Source organism: Podarcis liolepis (assembly GCF_965112155.1).
Source record: "Podarcis liolepis genome assembly, chromosome: 14".
Taxonomy (NCBI): domain Eukaryota; kingdom Metazoa; phylum Chordata; class Lepidosauria; order Squamata; family Lacertidae; genus Podarcis; species Podarcis liolepis.
In genome coordinates, this window is record NC_139569.1 from 46,018,624 (window position 1) to 46,044,390 (window position 25,767).

The window sequence follows — 25,767 nt, forward strand, 5'->3', positions numbered from 1 at the left end:
GTGTGTGTGTGTGTGTGTGTGTTCAAACAGCCAGCTTTACCCTACAAGCGAAGGAGCATTTGAGCGAGTTAGTTAAGGGTGCTGGGAATTGTTCTGTGATGGGTCAGCTATAGTTCCCAGGATTCTTTGGGGGAAGTCATGTGCTTTAATTGTGCTTTAAATGTAAGGTGTGTAACCCTCTTGGATACTAAGAAACACCTTTGTCATGTGCAATAAGCAGAATTGGATCATGTACAAGCAAGAAGACCCATGAAAACCGTACGGATGCATGCAGAATAGCAGAATCATTATGCCAGCTCCCATTCATATAAATTACACTAGCAAATTAGCCATTCCACTCTGATGGCTATTTGGGGGGATATTGGTGGTGTTTGGAGTGTCCTGGGAAGGGCGTTGGTGCACACATTTTTCTGGGGGGGAGGGGTGTGTGTGGATACAACACGTTTTTTGTGTCTGTATTTTGTCCATGTGCCTCTGCTTTTTGGCTATGATTGCTTCATGCCACGATGTGTTGTTGAACAGGTACATTTTAGGCCAGTCTGTGGGGTTTGGCTCTGAGTTGACTTTTTCTGAGTTTTGGTGTTGAGTTTGTTGTGATTTCCTATTTTGGGGGACTGTGAGTTGGGGTGGGGGCTCTTTGCAATTTGGTATAACTGGGCACTCTGTGACCGGTTGATGTTTCCCCTCTCACATATTCTGGGGAGGGACCTTTGTGCTGTGGTGCTCTGCATGCAGAAGGTCTCAGCTTCAACCCCTGGTATCTCCAGCTCAACAGGATCGAGTAGCAATTGATGGGAAAGACCTCTCTCAGCCAGAGGCCCCTAAGAGCTACTGTCCATCAGAGTAGGCAGCAGTGAGGAAGGTGGACAAATAATTACACTCTCTCTGTGGATTGTAACTTCCTACATTCCCTATACATCACCTACGAAGGTCCAAAATTATTATCTGCTGTTTATTATCATGCTTCCTTGTTCTCTGATAGGTTTTAAAAATAAAACTTGGTTGGTTCATAATTTGTATCTATGAATAGCAGAGTTCAAAAGCTTAGAAGTTCCTGGAGTTCCCCGTCACCCATTCGGTCTCATTCAGACATCACTAGCATTGCCTAAAATGCAAGATAAACACAGAGGAGCCTGACAGATGCTCTGTGGCATCTGGAGGGCCAAGGATTCCCCATGCCTGCATTAGAGAAAGGCACCAGGAAAGATTCTGGGCCCAAGGGGTGTTTTCCCATCTGTCCTGCTGAACATCTTGGGGGATGAGACCAGCTAACTGTGCCGTTTTCCAACACATTTACCATCTTCCGCCCCAATTCATGTTCCCAGTGTGTTACTTCAGATCTGCGGGCAGATACATGTCTTTTTAATTTTTGTGTTGCACCTGGAAGGAGTGATAAGTGGGTAGAAATAATTGACGATGGCAAGGACAGAAGGCAAATGTCTCTCTGTGTGTGACAAGAGATAGGGATGCACATATATTTTTTTAGCAGAACATGCTGGATCCAGGAGTGGAAGGGAAATTGCTGCTGGTGCTGTTCTACAAATGCTTGCACAAGAGAGGCCATGGTGCCATAGCAGTGGAGGCTGCTCCATTAGGGTGGATAAGGTGCTTCTCCACCAACCTCAGTCTGGACTCAGCCAGCTGCCACCTGCCTGCCTTCTTACTTATTTTCACCCCGTTCAGGAGTAGCCCTGCCTGCCAGCCAGGCAAGCGAGATGAAGATGGGGGCAAAACCGGAATGAGTTGGCTCTGCCTCTCACTGCCTTCTGCCCCACCTATTTGCAATGTTGTGGTTTTTTAGCATCAGTACAAGTGGTAGTACAGTGTGTTTGCTGGAGGAAAAATGTTGCAAGTACAGGGAGATACCATTTTGAATACGGTGCAGGAGAAACACAAGGAGGAGATAGTGGTCTGACGGTTTACCAAAGATTAAGCCCATGTAGTCCAGCAGCCTGTTCTCACAGAGGTCAACCAGTTGCCTGATCTAGGAAGCCAGCAAGCTAGACCTGTGTGCAATAGCACCATCTCATCCTGCTGTTTCCAGCAACTGGTATTCAGAAATGTATTGTATATGTATCATGGCCAGCAGCCACTGGTAGCTTCTCCTCCATGAATTTGTCCAATTCTCTTTTAAGGACATCCAAGTTGGTGGCCATGATTGCCCCTGGTAGAATTCCATAGTCTAACTGCATGCTGTGTGAAGTCCTTTCTTTTCTCTGTCCCGAATCTTCCAATGTTCACTTCAATTAGAGTCCCTGAGAGGGAGAAAAACTAGTATCTATCTGCTTTCTCCATAGAGCGTCCCCAGCACAATGTACACCATTTTGCAAGGCAAATTTATGTCCAATTCTTTGGGCTTCCTAGTTGCTAGGGCAAAATTAGCTTGTGTGTGTATCAAATATTTATCCCCCTCAGATACCAAATCTTCCTTCATTATTACAATTTTCCTTTTCTGCATTGATTTATTATAATAAACCAGGCACTGCCTTTCAACCATAGTTGCAGTTCAAGATGGCTTAGCAAAATTTCATTGAAAAAAACATTAAAACTATATGAATAGAACTGGAAGACATGCCCATCAACAATGACATTAAGAGCAGCAGTTGAAAAGTCAGTGGCAGATGAACTAACCAAACAAATCAACTTCCCCACTGAAATTCCATGAAAACAGCTTTTCCTAGGATCCCAGAAAAAGTCCTCTCTTCAGTAGCCCTGCATTTGATCTCTGCAGGTGATGGTGCCTGAAGTGGTGTGTCAGATGATCATCTCAGTTTACCCAGGAGCAAGAGAACCTTCAGTTGCTCTGGTTCCAGCCTGTTTAGGTCTTTTTAAAGATCAGAAGCAGCACTTTACATTATGCCTGGAACCAAAGTGGGAGAGAATCTTACTTATTTTACTTATTCATTTCATAAAATGCATGCACTGCCTGATTGTAGAAAACCTCAAAGTGGTTTACAAAAAGAATAAAACAATACAATTATCAGGGTAATAAGGCTGCTTCCAGATGACCTCTTGACTGAGCGTCTGGTCATGATTTGCTTACAAAACGTTCTGATTTGTTCTGATGTTTATGGGGAGGTTAGACAATGCTGCATCGAGCAAAAGTTACCCTACACTTCCCAGCACATTTCTCTATCACTTTCCTTATCGACATCAGGGGGAGAGGGGAAGGTGGGCTCCTTGCCCAAGAGCTAGAAGTCAACTGCAATTGTGCAACCTGAGATTGCTGATAGGTGATTGAATCCCACCCCTAAATAGTGACCATTTGGGTGGGATACAACAAAGTGGTTTTATGAGTGGAGCAAAGTCTGCTCACACAATGGATTTTTTTTTTGTTATGTCACCCCCCACCCCGTGCCCCTAAATCTGCTCTGGAGGTTTGAGGGAAAGCCCAAAGTTTAGGAGGTGTACAGGAGGAGGGGAGAGGGAAAATTTCATGTTGCATAAGTGAACCTCGTTCTACACATGCATAGCCCACTTAACTTTACGTCGAATCCCACCCAGAGTATCCTTAAATACAGGAAGAGCACTGTGAATAGGGAAAAGCTATGTGAATCATATTAGGCGAGTGTTTCCTTAAAAGTTTGATCCGATTTTGAAGTCAGCTGTAGAGCTTGCCTTTCTGGCTTGATCCAGGTCAATAATAGTGATGGATGGATTCCTAGGTGACAGATCTCAAGGGAAGAGGAAGGAGGAGGAGGGTGGGTTTTAATGAAAAGCAAACACCTGAGAACAGGAACGTTGTGCTAACATAGCCCTGCATGGATCCAACCCCATTGTGTCAGGATATCTTTCAGGCATAAGCAGATCCATCGAACGGTGTCTCACGAGACGTATCTTTGGATGCGTTTCAAAGAAATGTTATTTCCCCAGGGTGTCTGAAGAAATATAGCCACCGAGAAGAGAGATTATTCAATTTCCTGTGGGAGACAATGGGGCAAAGGATGGCCTGCACCTAATGAATATTTACTTCCAGCCGGCCTTGCTGGAACTCTGAATAGCCTTGTTTGAAATGAGGACACTGGGTGATTTACAGTCCCAACCGTTCAGTTTAGGAACATGTATGCATCCAAGGATATTTTAAGCAGAACAGCGTAGCTTCAAAAGGTCTGCAGCTGAGTGGACCAACCAGAGCTTTCCCCAACCAAGTGCTCAGTAGATGTTTTGGATTACAACTCCCTTCTGCAATGGCCAACACCACCAGTGGTCAGGGATGGCAGGACTTTTGGTTCAACTGCATCTGGAGGGCACCAGACTGAGGAGGTCTGGTGCAGAGCATCTGAAACAGAAAAAAGAAGGGGTGTTAAGAAGTCATCTTTGCATCATCTTGTCCCTGCTGGAGACAGCAGTGATGGGTTGCCTGGGAGTTGTTCTCTGGGTATCTTAGAGCTAAAATGCACATTCAGAAAGATCACATGACTCTGCTATTTCTTTATTTCTGCAAGTGGAAGGTCACATTGTGAACTTCTGCCCTCATTTAAAAAACTGTAGACCAAAAGTATCTCAGGGAGAAGAGCTCAAAACTAGTCATACCACTCGCTTCATGGAATGTCAAATTTTCTGTGTAAACTGACTGAGGCTGATGGGAGTTGTAGCCCAAAAGATTTGTAGGGCATCAATTTGGGGAAGGCTAGAGTAAAGGAACTTCTTAAATGTGTGTTCTTCATCAAGCCATCTTATCTGAAGCCCCATCCTCTCCTCTCCATCTGCTGCCATAGCTGAGCTCTTCAGCTTTGGCCATTAATGCAAGGCAGGACGATGGGCAAAATGTGTGATGCTCCTAGGGCAAGGCTAGCCAATGCAGTGCTCTCCAGATGTTGTTGGATTTCAGCTCCCATCAGTCCCAGTCAGTGTGGCCTATGGACGGGGTTGATGGGAGTTGGAGTCCTGAGGTGTTTAGGACTCCAGCTCTATTGGCTAGCCTTGAACCACTTTGGGGGAAATATTCACAGAAATGTTCTGTCACCCTCGTTTGAGCATCCGCAGGAGACTGCCCTGCGTGTACAAGGAAGAGGCAACAGGAAGAATTACGGCACTTACCTGGTACAAGGTTCTGATGCTGTCAAGTTTTTCCAATGTGTTTTTTAAGGCTCTTTCTTTATCTATTCTCCGGAATCAAGTTCAGAGATGAAAACATGCCTTCACACTAGGGATAGGTCAATCTATTGGTTTGGTTTGGTTTCTCTTTCTCTCTCTTTTTTTCCAATCTTAAATTCAGTTTGTGATTGATTGATTGATTGATTGATTGATTCAAAACATCCTCATGAAAATCCACCAGTGTTTTAGTGTGAATTTCTCCTAAGCCACACCTTTTTTTTGCAAAGCAGCATTCCCCTAATATAAGGCATTTTTGTAGGCTGCTTTCACCAATATATGCATGTTTCTCCTCACTTTACCCTGGTGTATGCATTTTCGTACACATGACTTGGCTGCAGAACTGCATTGCAAAATTCGCAGAAGTGCAAATTTCAAAAGATGGGCCGCCTTTCAGTTCTGTCCTGTTTCAAGAAGTGTGTATACGTAGATTTGCTTTTAAATGCAAATTCAGTCAAATTGCTCCAACAACCATAGTCCTAAGTACTTTTAAGTAGCTAGCAATACCCTAGTGTCCCAGTTTGCTATTTGGAGAGACAATGTTGTAGTTTTAGAGATGCCCGTAAAACGGCATCTAGGCGGCTGACAGGAGGCCATATTGCTTTTTCCTGTGAGAGGCACATCCAACACCGAGAACAATGTTAAGCATTGTGAGGTGCTCCTACAACAGAGAGCCATTAGTTAATAGCAGTGTAATTGATTTCCAGCCACTAAGAACGCAGGTGAACCATTTGAATGGGGTCATTAGTGGTAGCACTCATGAATATTCCTGACCATCTTAGCTGTGGGCGGCTCGAGACAAGAGGCAGCGAAGTTCCAGGAAACCCCATCAGCCCCCACTATGCCTCCTTGAATACATTAAGTCGTCTTCCCTGATCTTTGGCTTCATCAGGTGGTTATCATGCAAGGCATGCTAGAACAGGCCATCCCAGCAGCAAATGAGTAACACTCATGTTTGCAGAGAATGGTGTAGAGGGATGGAGAAATGTGATTCCCTTTGCATTTAATGCTGAATCTTTCAAACCTGCAGTTTCTGAAACAATATGTGAGCTGAAACACAGCCCCTTTGAAATTTGCACTCCAAAATTGGCAATGCAGCTCTGTGGCCAAGTAAGGGTCCGGTATCTTTTCCCCAGAGGTTGGTGGTGGGGAGAAACCCACCTCCTGGAAAAGATTAAGCTCCCCCTTCTTCTCCTTTCACTTGCAATGCCCCACTTGCAATGCAATGTCTGTGGCTGCTTCTGGAGTAGGGAAAGTTATGTGGAACATATAGTTTGACCCTTCATTGCTGTAATTGAAGGGCTGTGTTTGAAAGGAGACAGGTTGTTAGCTTGGGTTAGAGCAGCGGTTCTCAACCTGTGGGTCCCCAGATGTTGTTGGACTACAACTCCCATCATCCCTGAGCTCTGGCCTTGCTAGCTAGGGGTGATGGGAGTTGTAGTTCAACATCTGGGGAACCACAGGTTGAGAAAGGCTGGGTTAGAGCATCTGTTCTGCATGCAAACAGCCTCAGGTTGAATCCCCAGGTAGGGCTGGAGGAGATGCTGTGGCGAACACACAGGGTCCCTGGATGTTTCACCGTTTATTGATCCCCGTGCCACCACTTTATTTCTCGCTGCCACCACCCAGGCCCTACCTGGTACAATACTGAGTCCAGTCAGGGTTAAATTGGAACATAAACTTTTGTTTACATATTGCGGTTTAACAAGCGTGTGGTTTCATAAACGGTATCGGTCAATTAGAATCATGGGGTGCCTATCCAGACCTATAACTTCCACTACCTGCTCTCACTTACTAAACCACCTCTCAGATATTTACTTGTCTTCCTAGCTCCTAACTGTTCCTGACTCAACTTATTTCACTACACTAACTCAACCTACCCACAAACTCTATCCCAATTCACTCCCACTCCAACCAATCACCTAACTCCCAACGAACTCCTCCCTTCGCCCCTCCCAGAGCTGGTTTTATAGTCCCTTTGACTTCACCTCCTGGGTCCTGATTGGGTAACCTGTTTAACTATTTCCCCTCCAGCACTCTCATATGTTAACGTCACAGATGCTGCCAGCCAGTGTAGACAGATCTGCAGTAGATGTACCCACGGTATGACTCATTATAAGTCAGCTTCCTATGTTCATATGAAAGACAGATGGGTCTTTAAAATGCATGAAAATGCAACACTGAAAACACTGGTAGAGTTTAATCTGAGCCAGGATGCGTCATGCATTAGAATTCGTTTTTTTCAAGCTAGGGTTCAACCCTGGGCCATGGGATGTGGTAATAAGCTACATCCATTCTAATGAGTCGTTTTGGGGAAAATGCTCTTAATTAGTCATACAGAGATCTGTTCTGCAAGTGTGCCCTTGGGCATGTGCAAAGTGCCTCTCCCGCACCACTGTGCAATTATAACTAGCCTCCACATAGCTGAGAAGAGGTGTTCTGAGGTCATGACTTCCAGGCAGATTTGTGATTTGCCTTGGCTTTTTAGATATCCTGCCCTGCACAGATGCCTCATTCCAGGGCAGGAAATGATGGCACGGGGGGACACGAAACAGGTCCACGGGGTGCATGTCTTCTCATGTGCTACATTTTCAAGTATGCAATTTAATAATTGCGCATTGTTCCATGGTTCTAATAAATACTTATTTAATTAACAACCTCAAAACTTTGCGTGGCTTCCCACCGGCATTCCCCAACATCTCCACCATTAACAGATCAGAAAGAATGCATTCGACATGTGTCCTTCCCAACTAAGCGAATATATTCTAGAAAGTTAAGAGAAGGGCTGTGGGCAGATTTGTCCCCAAAATGGGTTTTAGTTTTAGCTCAGTGAAGGAATGAAAATTCAAGATGATGTCCAGCCTTGTGGGTTCTCTTCTTGTCTGTAAAGAAGAGGTGTCTCATCCCCTCGCTCCCTTTGGGGACTTCTTAGTTCAGAGAAAATGCGAGTAAGAGTTTAGAAAACTATGCCTGGCATGGAGAAAGTTGAAGGATAAAAGTTTTTTATCCTTCCTCTTTCAGAAGAACTCATGGACACTGAACAAAGCTGAATGTTGGAAGACTCGGGGGAGAGAAATGGAGCGCATAGTTGGACTATGGAATTTGCTTCTTCAAGAGGCAATGGTGGCCACCATCTTGGGTGGTTTCAAAAGAGGATTAGGCAAATTTTTGAAGGATAAAGCTATCCATGGCTAGTAGCTATGATGACTATGTTCCAGCTTCATCTGTTGGTGGCATTGCTCCTCTTGAATACCAGTTGCTGAAAACAGCAAGTGGGCAGAGCACTGTTGCTCTCAGATCCTGCCTGCAGATCTAGTTGGACTAGATGAGCTATTGGCTTGATCCATCAGACTCTCCTTATGCTCTTCTATGATACATGTTAATAATAATAATAATAATAATAATAATAATAATAATAATAATAATGGCAACCATAGCAACAATTCATTGGGTACTAAAATAACCAACTGCCCATAAATATTTATCAGGAAGAATTTCCAGACAGGCAACAAGGAGCCTAAAGGGTAACAATTTTTATGCATCACCTTGAGTCCACTTCACAAATGCATGAAGTATAATCCTCAGATTTCAAAGCAACTGGAAGCCAAAATGTTTTGTGGCATAAAAAATTCTCTGTTTTGTTAATGAACTATAATTGAGCAATGGCAGTTATTAAAATGATCAGCTTGGCAGCGCTGAGTTAATTAACACGTTTGGTGGGAAAGGAAACCATTTTCTGTATTCAGGCCCAGATGCATGGAGTTGAACTTCTTGATGAGTTGCAGTCCAACACTGGAGCCTCTAGGCTTATCATTGGCCTTTGTCTTGCATACATTCTGGCTCTGATTGCATTTCCCTTATCTTCCCCGACCCCCAGTTCCTTTCTGAAGTCGCTGCTTACAAGTCCACCACCACCACTCTTGGTGGATTATTCTATGCATCTGATAGTCTTCAAATTGCCTCTTTGTTGGTTTTACCAGGAATCGTCACTAACGATCTGGTCCTGGGTGGTCTTCTTAAATTACTCGCTGTCCCATTTTCCTCTCTTTGCCTTTAGGGATGCGTTTTTTAAAAAAATTGTGAGTGTGCACCATTAGATTAGGTCCAGTATATCTGAAGGAGCGTCTTCACCCCCATCATTCTACCCGGACACTGAGGTCCAGCTCCGAGGGCCTTCTGGCAGTTCCCTCACTGTGAAAAGCCAAGTTACAGGGAACCAGGCAGAGGGCCTTCTCGGTAGTGGTGCCCGCCCTGTGGAACACCCTCCCACCAGATGTAAAAGAGAACAACTACTACCAGACTTTTAGAAGACATCTGAAGGCAGCCCTGTTTAGGGAAGCTTTTAATGTTTGATGTATTACAGTATTTTAATATTTTTTTGGAAGCTGCCCAGAGTGGCTGGGGAAGCCCAGCCAGATGGGCGGGGTATAAATTTATTTTTATTATTATTATTATTATTATTATTATTATTATTATTATTATTACTATTAGATTGGTCGCTGTGGGTTTCAGCCTCTTTATGCCAAGCCTATAAAAGTCAGTCAAGGCTGCAAACCAGAGCTTCACTGGACACAGTGCGACTTACATCTGAATATGCGTAGGAAAGGCTGGCACTAGGTTTCTGGGACGCTGGATCAATTTGACCCGACTCTTTCTGAAACAGCTTCTGACACGCTATGCGATGGCTTCCTGCAATCCCAGGAGAGGGGGGGTGTCTAGTGTGCCCTGGTCCATTTCGACACTCCAGTTAAAAGCCTCTTCCTTTCCTGCTTTCCTCCCAACCAGTACAAGCAAGTGGAGCAGTACATGTCCTTCCACAAGCTCCCAGCTGAGATGCGGCAGAGGATCCACGACTACTACGAACACCGCTACCAGGGCAAAATGTTTGACGAGGAGAGCATCCTGGGAGAGCTGAGTGAGCCATTGAGGGAGGTGAGTTGTATAGGAGAGGGGCAGCAGGCATCTGACTGAGGGGTTACGCAACAAGAGGGGGACCCCATTAGGGACTGAAGAGTGTGTCCGGAACACTAAAGAGTTAGGCCTGTGTCGCTCTATTAAAGAAAACGTAGCAAGAGGTCAACAGATTAATCAACTCGCAGCTTTGTGTTAAGTTGATTAACCTGCTGATTGGTTAAATCTGTGAATGTCCACATAGGAGGGAAGGAAAAATCCCAACAGCTTTAAAATAAGAAGCGTACAGTGGTACCTCGGTTTTTGAACCACCCCAGAAGACTTTTCGGCTTCCAAAACATTCAGAAACCGAGGCACAGAGGGAGAATTTCGATTTCAATTGAGAAAACTGAAAAACACAGTGGAAGCCGTTTGACTTTTGAGGCGCGTTTGGAAATGGAAGCATTTACCTCCGGGTTTTCAGCGTTCGAAAACCAAAACGTTCAGCTTCCGAGATGCTCAAAAACTGAGGTACCACTGTATCTCCTTTTTTTCTGGATGGGGAGAGTGGGTGCAGCCTGGGAAGAGTTTTAAGGGCCTGGCTGAGAGGTATGGAGGGCCACATTAGGCTCCCAGGCCTGAGACTCACCACCCCTGGTTTAAACAAGCAAATAAAACCACAACCACCTACTGAATTCCCTCCCTCTCTCTCACGACCAGGAGATCATCAACTTCAACTGCCGGAAACTTGTGGCCTCTATGCCTCTGTTTGCCAACGCAGACCCCAATTTTGTAACATCCATGCTGACCAAGCTGCGTTTTGAGGTGTTCCAGCCGGGCGACTACATCATCCGGGAGGGGACGATCGGAAAGAAGATGTATTTTATCCAGCACGGGGTGGTGAGTGTGCTCACCAAAGGCAACAAGGAGACCAAGCTGGCTGATGGTTCCTACTTTGGAGGTAAGCAAGGCCTGCCCTGTATGGATTTTATAGCTTCGTAAATGTAGTGTTTAGGGATGCGGGTGGCACTGTGGGTTAAACCACAGAGCCTAGGACTTGCCGATCAGAAGGTCGGCGGTTCGAATCCCCGCGATGGGGTGAGCTCCCGTTGCTCGGTCCCTGCTCCTGCCAACCTAGCAATTCGAAAGCACGTCCAAGTAGATAAATAGGTACCGCTCCGGCAGGAAGGTAAACAGCGTTTCCATGTACTGCTCTGGTTCGCCAGAAGGAGCTTAGTCATGCTGGCCACATGACGTGGAAGCTGTACGCCGGGTCCCTCGGCCAATAAAGCGAGATGAGCGCCACAACCCCAGAGTCGGTCACGACTGGACCTAATGGTCAGGGGTCCCTTTACCTTTACCTTTAAATGTAGTGTCACAGGGTTGCATCCAATGGAGCCCTAAGTTAAAGTCGCTTAGCAGAAACATTTTGCACTTCTTCAGATACATCTTCAGATCTGTATCTTCAGATCTGTATCTTCAGATACAGAAGTGTGCATGCACACGAAAGCTCATACCAAGAACTAACTTAGTTGGTCTTTAAGGTGCTACTGGAAGGAATTTTTTTATTTTGACTATGGCAGACCAACACGGCTACCTATCTGTAACTGCATAATGCTGTGAGCTTATCCATAAATCCCATTTTTTCCTAATCATTTGTTTCACTAGATTTGATTTATTATCTCCATATCAATTATTATCTCCATACCAAAAACAACCAGAATCAAAAGGCAAATAACATTACAATATAACAGCCAAGCCACTGGGTTTATCTCTAACTTTTTACATATACACACTGCTTTTGTGGGAGAAGCATCTGTATGGGACACATAGCACCCCCTAGTGGTGCTAGCAGGGATTACATTAAGAGCCCAAACTGATAAACATAACAGGAGGTGTCACAAGCAATTCATCCCGTCTGTGATGAGCTGTCATGATTTCTTCCCTAGGCTCCCCAGGAACTCCATCGGGTAATTTCATGCATCTTCCCAAAAGTACCATTCCTGCTATTCCTTGACAGGAAGCTGTGGCAGTTAATCCAGTGAAAACCATCAGCCTATAAAAGTAGCTGGGGCTCAAATAACTTCTCATATTTAGAGATCTCTAGAAAGGTAGTCTTGGAAACCCAGTGTTGGTTGTGACCCAACACAGTAAGGATTTTATTTCTGTGCAGCTCAGTCCTGATGCTAGAAAGGTCAGATCCTTAACTGGCATAAGCCTTAGGCTGATTTTCCTAAATTTCCTGGTTAAGGCAGCGATGGGAAACCTGTAGTCTTCAAAATATTGATGGACCCCATCTCCCATCACCCCTCACCACTGCTTATGTTGGCTGGAGCTAATGGAGCTTGTAGACCAGTAACATTTGGAGGGCTCTCCACCCCCCTCCCTGGGTGTAGCACTGGAACTAAGAATTAGACCAGGAGAAAGCAGCTCTCTCTCTCTCTCTCTCTCTCTCTCTCTCTCTCTCTCTCTCTCTCTTAAAAAATCATTTTTATTTGATTTTTCCAATAAAAAGTTATAAAAATCCAAATACATATCCATATGCAGAGATTTCTCCGAATCTCAGGACTCCATCCCCCTTCCCTGGAGTCCTGATTTAAATATTTAAAACTGCATCTTCTTCCAAACTCTTATCAGTCCACATTGTCCATGGTAATTGTTACACTACAAGTGAAATCAAATTCCTTATCTGGAAAGATGGAAAGAGATCGAAAGCAGCTTTCTCCAGCTTGATGTTGCTGGTGTTGGTGTTGGTGATCAATAGAGATACTCCCATCAATAGAGATACTAAGCCTGGCCAATGGTCAGGCATGATGGTAGGTGAACATCACCTGAAGGACATCAGGTTAAGGAAGGCTGGGCTATGGGATCATGCTCATCCCTCCGTGTCAGGCATAAATTCCTCTCCCTCCTTCACACCGATGGACACACAAACTCACAAATAGAGACCTCTCTCTGTCTCGCTTGCTATTGCGTATGACCATCAGCATCCTGGATTGAGCTTGCTATGCCATATTGGTAAATCCAATTCTGAAGATGAGTTTAATTGTGGAGCCAGCTTCACTTTGACCTGAGTTTGAAAGGGTCACGTGTCATACTGAAATTGAGTAGAGAAGAAAGGAAGAATTCATGGGTCAAAAGGGAGGAGTAGATGAGCTTTTGCGGAATTTTTTTTGGCCAAAATCCAAGCCATAAAAGCTAGTTTTAGTTGAGCACACACCTGCTATATAAAAAGTCTCAGGTTCAGTCTTGTCCATCTGCAGTTGAAAAGGATCAGGGAGCAGGTGATGGGAAGAACCATTTGCCCGAGACGCTGCCGGTTTGAGAAAGCCAAGAGTTGCCAAATTTTATAGGTATCCATTTCTACACACACATTCCTCCAGTATATGAAATTTTGCACACATTGCTGGGTTGGAGATCTCCATTGCGAAAAATGGAGAAATTTGGTGAACTTCAAAGGATAATTCAGTTTCTTTTACCTGTTACTTCGCAAAATGCAAATTAGGTTCTTCCTCATTAAAATGCAGGAGGAGATTGAATTCCTCCTCCATCGCTACCTGGAGTCAGGTTTGGAGGGGGAGTCACAAGTGCCTTTGGCTCAAATGCCACCAGGACAGGCAACCGTAACCCGCTCTGATCATGAGGTCGTAAGTCAGATCAAGCGGCGTCAGCCCTCGGCCCCAGAGGGACTTGGCTTTGGCAAGATGTGTCATGACCTTCTGTTCCCACTTGTGTAGCAGAGGTGATTAGCATGCACTGAATGAACTAGCCATGCCTGGAACGATGCTTGATAGCAGAACCCAAGTGGCTAATTAGATGAATGAATTACTATGTAGGAGAAAGGTGAGAACAGTGAGGAAATTACCAGATAGATAGTTCACCCTATAAGCAAAAGAACCAAAGAAAAGAGTGTGATTATATACTTCACTGAATCGAGGGGGGTGGGGAGAGATTATACAGCACCGGTGTGTACAGGAAAATACAGAGAAGGCAGTCCTAAATGCACTAGCGATTGTTCTAGCCAGACATTTAGAACAAGTATAACAATTCCGTATCTATCATCACTATGTACTGTATTTTTCGCTCTATAAGACGCACCAGACCATAAGACACCTAGTTTTTAGAGGAGGAAAACAAGAAAAAAAAATATTCTGAATCAAATGTTGTTGAAGAAAGCAATGCAAAGCTTCAGCAAAAGCAACACAAAGCCTCTTCAGCGCATTGGGAGGAACGCTCCTGTTGGCCTGAAGAGGCTTTGCGCGGCTATCCCAGAAGCCAGAACAGCAAGAGGTATCGCTGCACAGCAATCCCTCTTGCTGTTATGGCTTCAGCGATAGCTGCGCAGCCTGCATTCGCTCCATAAGACGCACACACACACTTCCCCTTACTTTTTAGGAGGGAAAAAGTGTGTCTTATAGAGCAGAAAATACGGTATATGAATATGCAGGTCAAAACAGGTGTGATAAGATGTCAGGGACTGGCTGCACACTGAGGAGTGGTGGCTGGTTACTGGGGAGGGGGCACCGGGACAAGCTGGGTTGGAGACTGACTTTGAAGAAGGGATCCCAGTACATTTCCGAGCACAATTCAAAGAGTTGGTGCTGCCCTTTAAAACCCTAACGTATACCTGAAGGAGCCCAGTATACCTGAAGGAGCGTCTCCACCACCATCGCTCTGCCCAGAAACTGAGGTCCAGCGCTGAGGGCCTTCTGGCGGTTCCCTCACTGCAAGGAGTGAGGTTACAGGGAACCAGGCAGAGGGCCTTCTCGGTGGTGGCGCCCGCCCTGTGGAATCCCCTCCCATCAGATGTCAAGGAAATAAACAACTGACTTTTAGAAGACATCTGAAGGCAACCCTCTTTAAGGAAGTTTTTAATGTTTGATTTTGATCCTATTTTTAATATTCTGTTGGGGGCCACCCAGAGTGGCTGAGGAGGCCTGTCCAGATGGGCAGAGTATAAATAATGAAATTATTATTATTATTATTATTATTATTATTATTATTAATTATCCCTGATCCAGAGGAGCCTGTAGCAGTCGGGAGACTAGAGTCAGGGGCAGGAGAAGTTGCAGGATGGGAGACTGAAAAACAGGTGCAGGGGGAGGGAGAGAGGTCAGGTTTGTGCAGAGTCAAGGGCTTCTACGCCCCCATCTCCTGCCCCCCTCCTGCTCCACTGTCTCCCAGGACCAGGAGAGGATTGAAGAGGGAGGTTACATGCAGGTACCGTCTCTTCCCGCTTGCTCACAGCTTGGATGGGGGGAGATACATAAACCGGGGCTGGGCCTCTCCATTTGAGTTCCTGTCTCGTCAGATCTCATTACAGTGGTGCCTCGCAAGACGAAAAGAATCCGTTCCGTGATTCTCTTCGTCTAGCGGTTTTTTCGTCTTGCGAAGCAAGCCCATTGACGGATTAGCGGCTTATCGGCTGGTCGGATCAGCTGATAAGCGGCTTAGCGGCTTAGAAAAAAGGGGGGAGGGGAAAAAAACCCGCAGGAACTCGCAAGACATTGTCGTCTTGCAAAGCAAGCCCATAGGAGATTCGTTTTGCGAAGCACCTCCAAAACGGAAAACCCTTTCGTCTAGTGAGTTTTACGTCTTGCGAGGCATTCGTCTTGCGGGGCACCACTGTACTCCTGTCTCATTAGGAGTAATGAGAGACATAGGACTGATGGACATGCCTTTCCCTAACTTGTATGTGTACTTTTGACGATAAAGAGTTAATTCTTCGCCCAGGACGTTCCTGGCCTAACAACATCATGACATAAACTCACAGTAACCCGCTCTGGTCAAGGTTCCAGGGGCAAGCTGTGACCCTCTAGGACAGGGGGCAGCAACATTTTTCAGCTGCAGTACGGTCCACCATCTCTCAGACTGGACTATATTTGGGTGGGCTGGACTATATTTTGGGGGGGGAATGAAAATGGGCCGGACTATATTGGGGGGGGGAATGAATGAATTCCTATGCCCCACAAATAACCCAGAGATGCATTTTAAATAAAAGGACACATTCTACTCATGTAAAAACGCTGATTCCCGGACCGTCCACGGGCCGGATTTAGAAGGCTATTGGGCCAGATCTGGCCCCCGGGCCTTAGCTTGCCTACCCCTGCTCTCTGGGGGTCTCCCCAGGCCACACCCCTTACTGATACTGACTTGCACCCTTTGCCTAGCTGGAATGTGTCTTTGAACTCTGATGACACCTATTGCTTGCTTGCCTAGGTGGAGGGCTGCATGAGTATGTGTGGAATCTATCCTACTGCCCCCCTTTTTTTGCTTCTTGCCCTGCTTGTCAGTGATATACACCCTTCAGAATATTGTCCAGAAGGGAATATGGCTCTGGGTCTGAGAAAGACCACCCATTCAGTGGGTTTTGAAGAATAGGGACCCTCTGGCTGCAATTCTGAATTACTGGACACAGAAGAATGGTGGGAGGCGCCAGCTGGGAAACCCCCAATGGAAGAAGGCTCAGAGCCAGGGGATTGGTGGTGGAATGATGATGAGTGGTCAGAGGCAGAAGACTGGGAACAGGGGGTGTCGGAAGCTGAAGGGCTAACAGGCCTTAGTGAGCAGGGAGAGTCTGTGGCAGAGGGAAGTTCAGAATCAGAGGCTGAAGCTGAAGCAGGAGAGGAGGGAGACCAAGAGGCAGAGATGAGTCAGGCTGGTGAAGAGTCATGGGAGTCTCCCCCTCCTGCTGCAACAATCTCCCCTCCTCCCTTTTCTCCCAGAACCAGAAGAGGTATGAAGAGTGAAGAGCATAGAAAGGTGTGTCAGTGGAGTCTCGGATTGTTTGAGAAGGACCTGGTGAGGAGGAGATTTAGTCAGCTGTGGGAAGGTGGGGATCTTCAGTCTCCACAACTGCCTCCAAGGGCCAAGACCTACCAAGAAGAGTTGCCATACTCATGAGGTCTGGCACCCCTCAGCAGGTCTTCCTTGCTTCTTCTAATAAAGCATTAACTTCACTTCCTTCTTGTGATTTATTGCTGGCTGGCACCCTGACGTAAATGCACTTGCAAAGGAATAAATGCCATTGTGTTTATTATGTCATTCTAGAAATTTGCCTGCTGACTCGTGGCCGGCGGACGGCGAGTGTGAGAGCAGACACTTACTGCCGCCTCTACTCCCTCTCGGTGGACAACTTTAATGAGGTGCTTGAGGAGTATCCCATGATGAGGAGGGCTTTTGAAACGGTGGCCCTGGACAGACTGGACAGAATTGGTAAGTGGCTCACATGGTTATTGGGTTACCTGCCAACTCATACTATGCAAACTCATAGGTAGAAGGAAGCACTGGAAGCAAAATTCAGCATCCAGAGACTCTCAGCTTCTATGTTTTAAAAAGCAAGTTTCTAGTCCTTGTCGTTATTCAACTTTCTTTCACCAACAAATCCAGGAGATAAGTTAATCTGAATACACAAACAAAGCCAAACTCATTTCCCCCCTCAACCATGCAAGAGAGATAAACAAAAGACTGAAGCTTTCAGCCCTCCTGGCTGCAGAGACAAAACCGTTAAACATGTAGCTGTTGTCGGGTGAAATCTTCAAAGCCTAACGTTTCTTGGTGTCAGGTGGAATGGCAGGAAGTAGAACTCCAGTGCTTTGGGTTGCTTTTTATTCTTCCCAGTGACTTTAATAGAAAGAGACAAAAACTATACTAATCGACCAAATTTGCAGTTTTTCTTGAAAAGCAGGATTTGGTTTACCTTGGCGCAGAATTTTGATTATTTTTGAATGCAGGTTACTTGGCTCCTGGTTCTACATATGGCAGATGTGGGTGTGCTGTCCTTCATTTTCTCACCCATCCGTCTATGTCCTAACTCATGCATAACATTCAGCGCTGCTTTCTTGGGGATGGGCCACAGCTTAGTGGTAGAGCATCCTTTTTGCATGGCAGAAGGTCCCAGGTTCAATCCCTGGCATCTTCAGGTTGACTTTGCATCCGTCTGTCTCAGGAGGTGATGGAGGAGTGTGCCTTTGGGACTGATGTCGAACTGTTGGAAGCTCACAGCACCTGCTGTGGCTGTAGAGACTGATATGGGAGAGCCATGTTTTGCTGCAGCTGGGGCAGATGAAGGTGTCTGGTTGTGCTGCTGCAGACGAAAGAGCCTCCATTTGAATCCCTGAGGAGCTGCTGCCAGTCAGTGTAGGCAATACTGAATGAGATGGGTCAATGTTCCAACTCCATATAAGGCAGCTCCCTGTGTTCTTAATGTGTGTGCAACAACAGCACACTATTTTACCTAGTACTTCTTCATGCAGCGCAAGAGGCAGTGGTGGCTGCCACTGAGCAACAGCCCTTCCTACACATTCTCTGCATGGTTAGAAGTTCCAGAGGAAGTGCTAGGTAGATTTGGCTTAGGTAGGTCTCATACTGTCTCTGTGGAACGTTTGTGTGTGGCATTGGGGACAAGGCGCTTGGATGTGTGGGCTGCACACTTTCACAGGAGCAGGTGAGTTTTGAGTATGTTCTGCATCTGTAGCTGTGCCTTAAGGTTCATAAATAGCAACACTCTAGAGGTGCCGGCCAGTAGTGATGTATGGAAGTGAGAGCTGGACCATAAAGAAGGCTGATCGCCAAAGAATTGATGCTTTTGAATTCTGGTGCTGGAGGAGACTCTTGAGAGTCCCATGGACTGCAAGAAGATCAAACCTATCTATTCTGAAGGAAATCAGCCCTGAGTGCTCACTGGAAGGACAGATCCTGAAGCTGAGGCTCCAATACTTTGGCCACCTCATGAGAAGAGAAGACTCCCTGGAAAAGACCCTGATGTTGGGAAAGATGGAGGGCACAAGGAGAAGGGGAAGACAGAGGACGAGATGGTGGGACAGTGTTCTCGAAGCTACAAACATGAGTTTGACTAAACTGCGGGAGGCAGTGGAAGACAGAAGTGCCTGGTGTGCTCTGGTCCATGGGGTCACGAAGAGTCGGACACAACTAAACAACTAAACAACAACAACAACAGAGGTCCCAGGCCCTAAGGAAGTTAGATTAGCCTCAACCAGAGCCAGGGCCTTTTCAACACTGGCTCCAGTCTGGTCGAACGCTCTGTCTCATGAGACCAGGGCCCTGCAGGATCTGATTTCTTTCCACAGGGCCTGTTAGACAGAATGAATGAAAATGTTTATTCGGCTTTACGCCCATCATAAAGCACAACACAACAAAACAAATAAAACAGTGGACGCATACAAGCCACCAGTAATATAACACAATTCACAGCTCACAAGGACCGATATTAGCAATTCAAAAGAAAAATTTAAGATTGAGATTTAGGCACTACACTAAAATCAATATCTGATGTCATTGTAGAAAATTCTTATAACTATCAATAATTGGCTAACATTCCATTCCGTCTCTTGTACGAGAGGACGGCTGTTAGGAATTTAGCAACCTGTAGGGTAATATAAGGATCCACATCTTGAAGAACCCAGGCAAGCTGTAGGTCTACTGGTTTGTCAGCCATAGGCTGAATTATGGAGTTTAGTATACTAGCATGAGCTTAACTGTACCTAGGGCAGATAAACATGACATGCTGTAGAGATTCAGATGTTTTCATATCACAAGCACACATTGAAGGGACTTGGCCCTTAGTGAATCTATGTCTCAGGACATTTGTTGGAAAAACATTGAACCTAGCTCTAATGAAGGCATATCGGTGAGACGCGGCCATAAGCGATGTTAGACAGAGTTGTTCCACCTGGCCTTTGGCTTAGAATCAATTTGATTCCCTCCCCCTCTTTCTTTTTTCCTTTCTCCTCCTGTGAAGAGGCTGCATCTTAATGTTTTAATGTTGTATTTTAATCTTGTTTTTTAAGTTGTATTTTAATCAACTTGTTTTTATTAGTGGTTGTCTTGGCCGGGGAGGGCGGGGTATAAATAAAATTTGTTATTATTATTATTTGCTGAAGCAACACAGGTGAATTCAGAAGAGCACAATAGAAATTGTGCAGCCAGCACTATTCCAACCCAACGCTGTATCCAAAGTGGGGGAGGGGAGGGGAGTTGTGTGTGTTTTAAATTCAGCTTCCACAAATCTCTCCAGCGATGCCACTTGAGAACCGCAGGGCTGCTGCTGTTCCATGATGTGGGCATCCAAGAACAAGGCAAGAATACAAAAGGACTTGAGGTGGGGGAGGCCTGTAGCTGCCTGGATTTCTAAAGCACAGCCAAAAGGCGCATGACCAGGACACAATCAGAGGGACATACAAAGGCTGCTGTTAATCACTGGAAAATGCTAATAATTGCAAGCTTAAAATGTGATTAAGTGATACAGTTGTGGATAACTTCATTCCCCACCCCAAATGGCGCACACACTTTGCATTATGTGCTGGAGCCCTGTCAGGGGTGGGGCGGGGAAGAGAGAGAGAGAGGGGGAGAGAGATCTTGTGGCTGGTTGCACCTGACTTGGCTATTCCTCATAAATCTCGCCCTCTCCCTTTTCAATGTGCCCAAATTCTTTGTGCAACTTCGAACAGCTTTCTAAAACAAAGCGCACACATTTTCGGGAACATTGCTCAGGAAGAAAATGAAAACGCTTTCTTTCTCCTGCATTTTACCGACCAAGATAAGAAACGAGAAAATGCTTCCCTGAGTTTGTCCTTAATGTAATGGAGGGAGAAGAACATAACAAAAGAACTTAAGGGCAGCTACAGTGGATCAGACCTATGCGGTGCTATTTTTCTAGAAAAAGAGGTGCCAGGAACTCACCGTGAACAGCTTCCTTGTTCTCTTACCATGGCAATGGAGCCCACCTAAGAGGTGCCAGAACTGAGTCCCAGTGAGTTCCTGCTGAAAAGAAACCCTGGGCAGAAAGGTCACCAGCCTTCCCCAGCCTGCTGCCCCCAGTCAGCATGGCCAGCGATCAGGGATGAAGGGAGTTGTAGTCAAGTATGCCAATGTGGGACGCGGGTGGCGCTGTGGGTTAAACCACAGAGCCTAGGACTTGCAGATCAGAAGGTCGGCTGTTCAAATCCCCGCAACGGGGTGAGCTCCAGTTGCTCGATCCCAGCTCCTGCCAACCTAGCAGTTCAAAAGAACGTCAAAGTGCAAGTAGATAAATAGGTACCGCTCCGGAGGGGAAGGTAAACGGCGTTTCCGTGTGCTGCTCTGGTTCGCCAGAAGCGGCTTAGTCATGCTGGCCACATGACCCGGAAGCTGTCTGCAGACAAACGCCAGCTCCTCGACCTATAGAGCAAGATGAGCACTGCAACCCCAGAGTCGTCCGCGACTGGACCTAATGGTCAGGGGTACCTTTACCTTTATGCCAATGTGGTATATTGGTGAGAGTATTAAACTAGGATCTGGGGGAATGGGGTTCAGATCTTGACTCAATGACCTTTTCTTCCACTGCTCCCCTCCCTCAAACTGGTCTTGAAAGAAGAATAGGGTGGGGTGAGCACATGGCTACAATGTAGGTATGGTTCTAACCCACCCCACCCCCAAAACGTTGGTGATCTCTGGCTTGGGCCTCTAGGAGGCCCCTCATTGCAGTTCTTAATTTTCTTCTGCTTCCTTCACAGGGAAGAAGAACTCCATCCTGCTCCACAAAGTCCAGCACGATCTCAACTCGGGCGTCTTCAACTACCAGGAGAACGAGATCATCCAGCAAATCGTGCAGCACGACCGAGAGATGGCCCACTGTGCGCATAACGTCCAGGCCGCCGCCGCCGCCGCATCGACCCCCACACCAGTTATCTGGACGCCACTGATCCAGGCCCCTTTGCAAGCCGCAGCGGCCACCACATCTGTAGCAATAGCTCTCACCCACCACCCTCGCCTCCCGGCGGCCATTTTCCGCCCGCCCGTCTCTGTTCTGGGTTCCTTGGGGCAGGCCCCGAACCAGACTCCGAGGCAGCTGAGAAGACTTCACTCCTTGGTTTCTTCGGCCGGGCCTTCCATCGTGGGCTCCCCTTCAAGCACGCAATCCCAGCAGCACACCCCGGGGGCAGACACCCTCTCATCGTCCTCCTTCCAGATCCAGCAGCTGGCTGGCTTCACGGCCTCGGCCGGCTTGGGCCAGTTCCACCGGGCTTCGGCCGGCTCTCCGTCGGCTGCCTCGACTCAGCAGCAGCCCTTGGGGAGCCCGTCCTCAGCAGGCCTGGGCCTGTTGCACCAGGGACCTTCGAATTCCCCAGAAGGGGTGGCTCAGCAGCAGGCTCCCGACAGCAATCTCCTGAGTGGCTTTGGCCCCTTCCAGAAGGCCCCTGCTAGTTCGCCATCCACCGCCTTCCCCCAGCTATCCTCCAATTCCCCCGGCAGCCCCCTTGGCCGCACCCAAGCCGCTTGCAGCAACAAGCCCGCCCAGCCAGGCCAGGCCCAGCAGCTCTCAGGAACTGGAGCCCTGGGAGGGACGAACCACTTTCCGTTGCCTCCCTCCTCAAGCCCACCACCCTCCAGCTTAAGCCAGCTGGCACAGGCCTCCGGAGGCTCCCCATCGGCCTCGTGCCAAACCCAGCCAAGTGCATTAGGACCTTCCGCTTCTCCTGCTGCGACCGTAGCTCAGTTGCACCACGAAAGGTCACCCTTTGCCTCTATGTCTCCTTTGAAACAGCCCGCCGGTGCCCCTCCTCCGCTGTTCCCACCCTCAGGCCTTAGCCCTCCTAGTCAATGTGCTGCAGCCAGGACTTTGCAGTGTGCCCCTTCTGGGGCAAGGGGCTCCCACGGATCTCTGCTGATGCCTCAGACCTCCAGTCCACCTCTACAGGTCCTTCAGCCCAGGAGTACGCCGCCGCCGCTTCCACCGGGACGGTTAAGCCAGGACCTCAAGTTCATCTCTGCTTCCCATCCATCTCTGCCCCACGAAACGGCTCAGACTTTAAGCCGAGGCTCTTCTCCCCTCTCCTCTAGGGAATCTGTTTCTAGTTTCTCATCTTTCTCTGGAGGAGGGGGAGGAGGAGGAGGAGGAGGGACCAGGCCTCTAGGGAAGCCATACAGCTCTGTACCAGGGCGAGTGACTCTACCACGCCAGATGTCCTCAGGTTCACTGCCTCCGCCACCTGCATTTGAGGCCAGTTGCGCCATCCCCCCACCTCTGACTGCTGTCGTGACTGCTGTCGAAGGGAGGAAAGGGTCTATAGGGCTCACTGGGGAACGAGAGCCCATCCGATCGAAACTGCCCTCCAATTTATGAGATGCTCTCCTTCTCTCCCCCTCACCTACATTTTCTGGCCGCCATCCCTCTTGGCCACAGTTTGGAGGAGCCAGTTTTATTTCATTTGTGCTTTTTAGATCCCAATAGACTTTTACATGACTCCCATTTTCTTCCTTTGTTTTCTTCAAGCTAACTATGATTAGAGGTTTAATAAGGAGAACAACAGCAGCAAAAAAGATAACCAGGTATTCTTAGAGCTATAGATTTTGAGTCACTTTCTTTTATAGAGTATTTTACTACACGGAGAAAAAGATTGGGGGGTGGGGGAAGGAATGTAATCAATATGTGATAATAATAAGAACAACTCAGAGAGTAGATGTGCAGCTGATGTAAAGGATAAAGATAAGAAAATTGGCTCCCTTTGGAGAAACAGATCTCTCATTGATGTAAATCGGTGCCAGGAATCCAGGGGTCACCTCTTGAGTTGATAAGATCTGGAATCCCATGTCCACATGCCAAATTTCCAATTACATCTGAAGAGGTTACACGTGGGATCTCAGAAAGATATACAAGTAAGAAGAAACGAGAATTCACTCCCCTTGAGGGGGAATGAAATACGTTGAACCAAACTTTTACAAATTGCCAGAATCAAAATGGTTCATACCTTTAGACCCTCTTTCCACTAAATTTGTGGAGGGGTTTCTTAAACCTATTCCACCCCGTCCCCTGTTGTTTTTCTGCTGAAAACACACTCAGTCAGTCTCTCTCTCTCTCTCTCTCTCTCTCTCTCTCTCTCTCTCTCTCACACACACACACACACACACACATCCACCTCTCTAGGGATGGAGGGGAAATTTGATTCAGTTTGCATTTAAAGGCAAAGCTACCAAATTCACATTTTCAGAAATAGTATGCTAACCAAAACAGCTATTATTCAAAATTCACATTTACCTGAATTTTGCAATGCAGTTCTCTAACTTAACTGAATAACAATTGTAATTGTATATTAGTCAAAACTGTGCATTAAAATGAATATTTTTGTGAAAATGGCATTAAAAATGCATTATGTTAGGGAAGATCACTTGCAGAAATGTGCATTAGTCAAGACAGCAGGCAAAAATGCATCAATTGGGGGAAATGCTGGTGAATTTTCAAGAGGACTTAAAAACAAATCACACATTGCTGCAAAATGGAGAACTGAACTTAAGATTGGGAAAAGAAGAGAAGGTGACAGAACCGAAATTGACAGATTCCCTTCCATCCCTATAACACCTCACCCTCTGCACTGAACCCTACCGGGGGGGGGGGACTAAAGTGCTTGTATTCTTTCCCCTGCACAGGTTTCAATGGAATAGTGAATGGCACAAAGGGAAGGGGCTGCGAAAGGAAATAACCCATCACCCTCCAGATGCTATTGAACTATAGCTCACAGCATCCCTGACCATTGTCCCTGCTGCTGGAGGATGATGGGAATTGGAGTCCAACAGTATCTGGGAGGGTCACAGGTCCCCCTTCTCCGACGTAACCTGTGCTCATCCTTCACTTCAGATTCCAGCCTCAGGACCACAACATTGTGTTTGGGTTTCAAAAACTCACCCCAGAAAACAGCAAGCAAACTTCAAATAGTTCCACCTAGTGGTCAACTCACCACTAAGACTTTGAAGGGGAGGGGAGGAGCAAGCAAATTCAGAAATCAACACTGGGACATGGCAAAACTTGGGATTCAGAGGTCTGCAAAACATTTGATGTCAGTACTCAGTTTCTGCTGCGTTTTGTGGAAGGGCATTAGTAAGACTTTGTTCCTAATGCATTTGTTGCTTTCAGAAGCTCTGGGGGTTTTTTTCTAAGCTCCTTCTAGGCCAAACATGATACTTTCAGTGTTCTTCCATTGTATCCATCATTGCATGGCTGGCCAGTGGGGCTCTTTGGGCCTGTTATGCCCTGTTGAAATTCTAGCAGCAACAGACAACCTCAGCAAAGAGTGCAAAATGATGAGAGCGTTTGCTTGCCCACTGAACAAGGGACCTCCCATTTTACCGTTCATTTAGAATGTGATGCGCCAACTACAGAGGTGCGTCCAACCTTCTTGCATCAGACTGGCTGGCACATCCATGGGCATTGCAGTGCTCTTAGCATGGCAACAGGGCTGTGATGAGCTGCCTGCTGTTGTGTGGAAGCCAAGGGCTTGCGGGGGGGCGGGGGGAGCATTCAGTAAGAAAATGTATTTGACAGTCCCATCACACTCGGTCCATCACACCACCAAGGAATCACAGCCGGCATCACACACACACACACACACACACACACACACACACACAGAGTTGGAGGGTGTCCTCCCATCAATACCTATTTTTATGACGACGCGCTCAGCAATTGCACCAGCCCTGCCATATATGTGTTTCTGCCCCTGTTTTGAAAGGGCTGCAGAAACCAGACTTTACTGTGTACAATGATAATGAGCAATAAAACTCCCGCAAGGCTGGGAGCATCCTGTGTGCAGGAGCACACAGGTAGATTTTTGAGCATCTCTGAGCATAGGTAGATTTTTGAGCATCCCTGATCAACAGAGGTCTCCATGGCCCAAGACAAGTCCTTAATGGATAAACCAAGCTGGTGGGCAGATATCCCATGCTGCAACCTCATCGCTCCTGTACCAATCCATTTCATCTTCCCAGCTTCCCCACCTTCCTTCCAACATG

The 25,767-nt window shown here is 46.8% G+C and overlaps 1 protein-coding gene across 2 annotated transcripts in view; it reads left to right on the plus strand.

Moving 5' to 3' along the window:
- Nucleotides 1-23,893, plus strand: part of HCN4 (hyperpolarization activated cyclic nucleotide gated potassium channel 4) — a 117,674-nt gene extending 93,781 nt beyond the window's left edge. For both annotated transcript variants that reach the window (XM_083475605.1, XM_083475606.1), the window contains 4 exons: nucleotides 9,880-10,026; nucleotides 10,705-10,945; nucleotides 17,035-17,199; nucleotides 21,498-23,893. In XM_083475605.1, coding sequence (XP_083331731.1) covers nucleotides 9,880-10,026; nucleotides 10,705-10,945; nucleotides 17,035-17,199; nucleotides 21,498-23,107 — 2,163 coding nt within the window. In that variant the 3' untranslated portion in view covers nucleotides 23,108-23,893. The remainder of the gene's footprint in view (nucleotides 1-9,879; nucleotides 10,027-10,704; nucleotides 10,946-17,034; nucleotides 17,200-21,497) is intronic.
- Nucleotides 23,894-25,767: the final 1,874 nt, after the last annotated feature.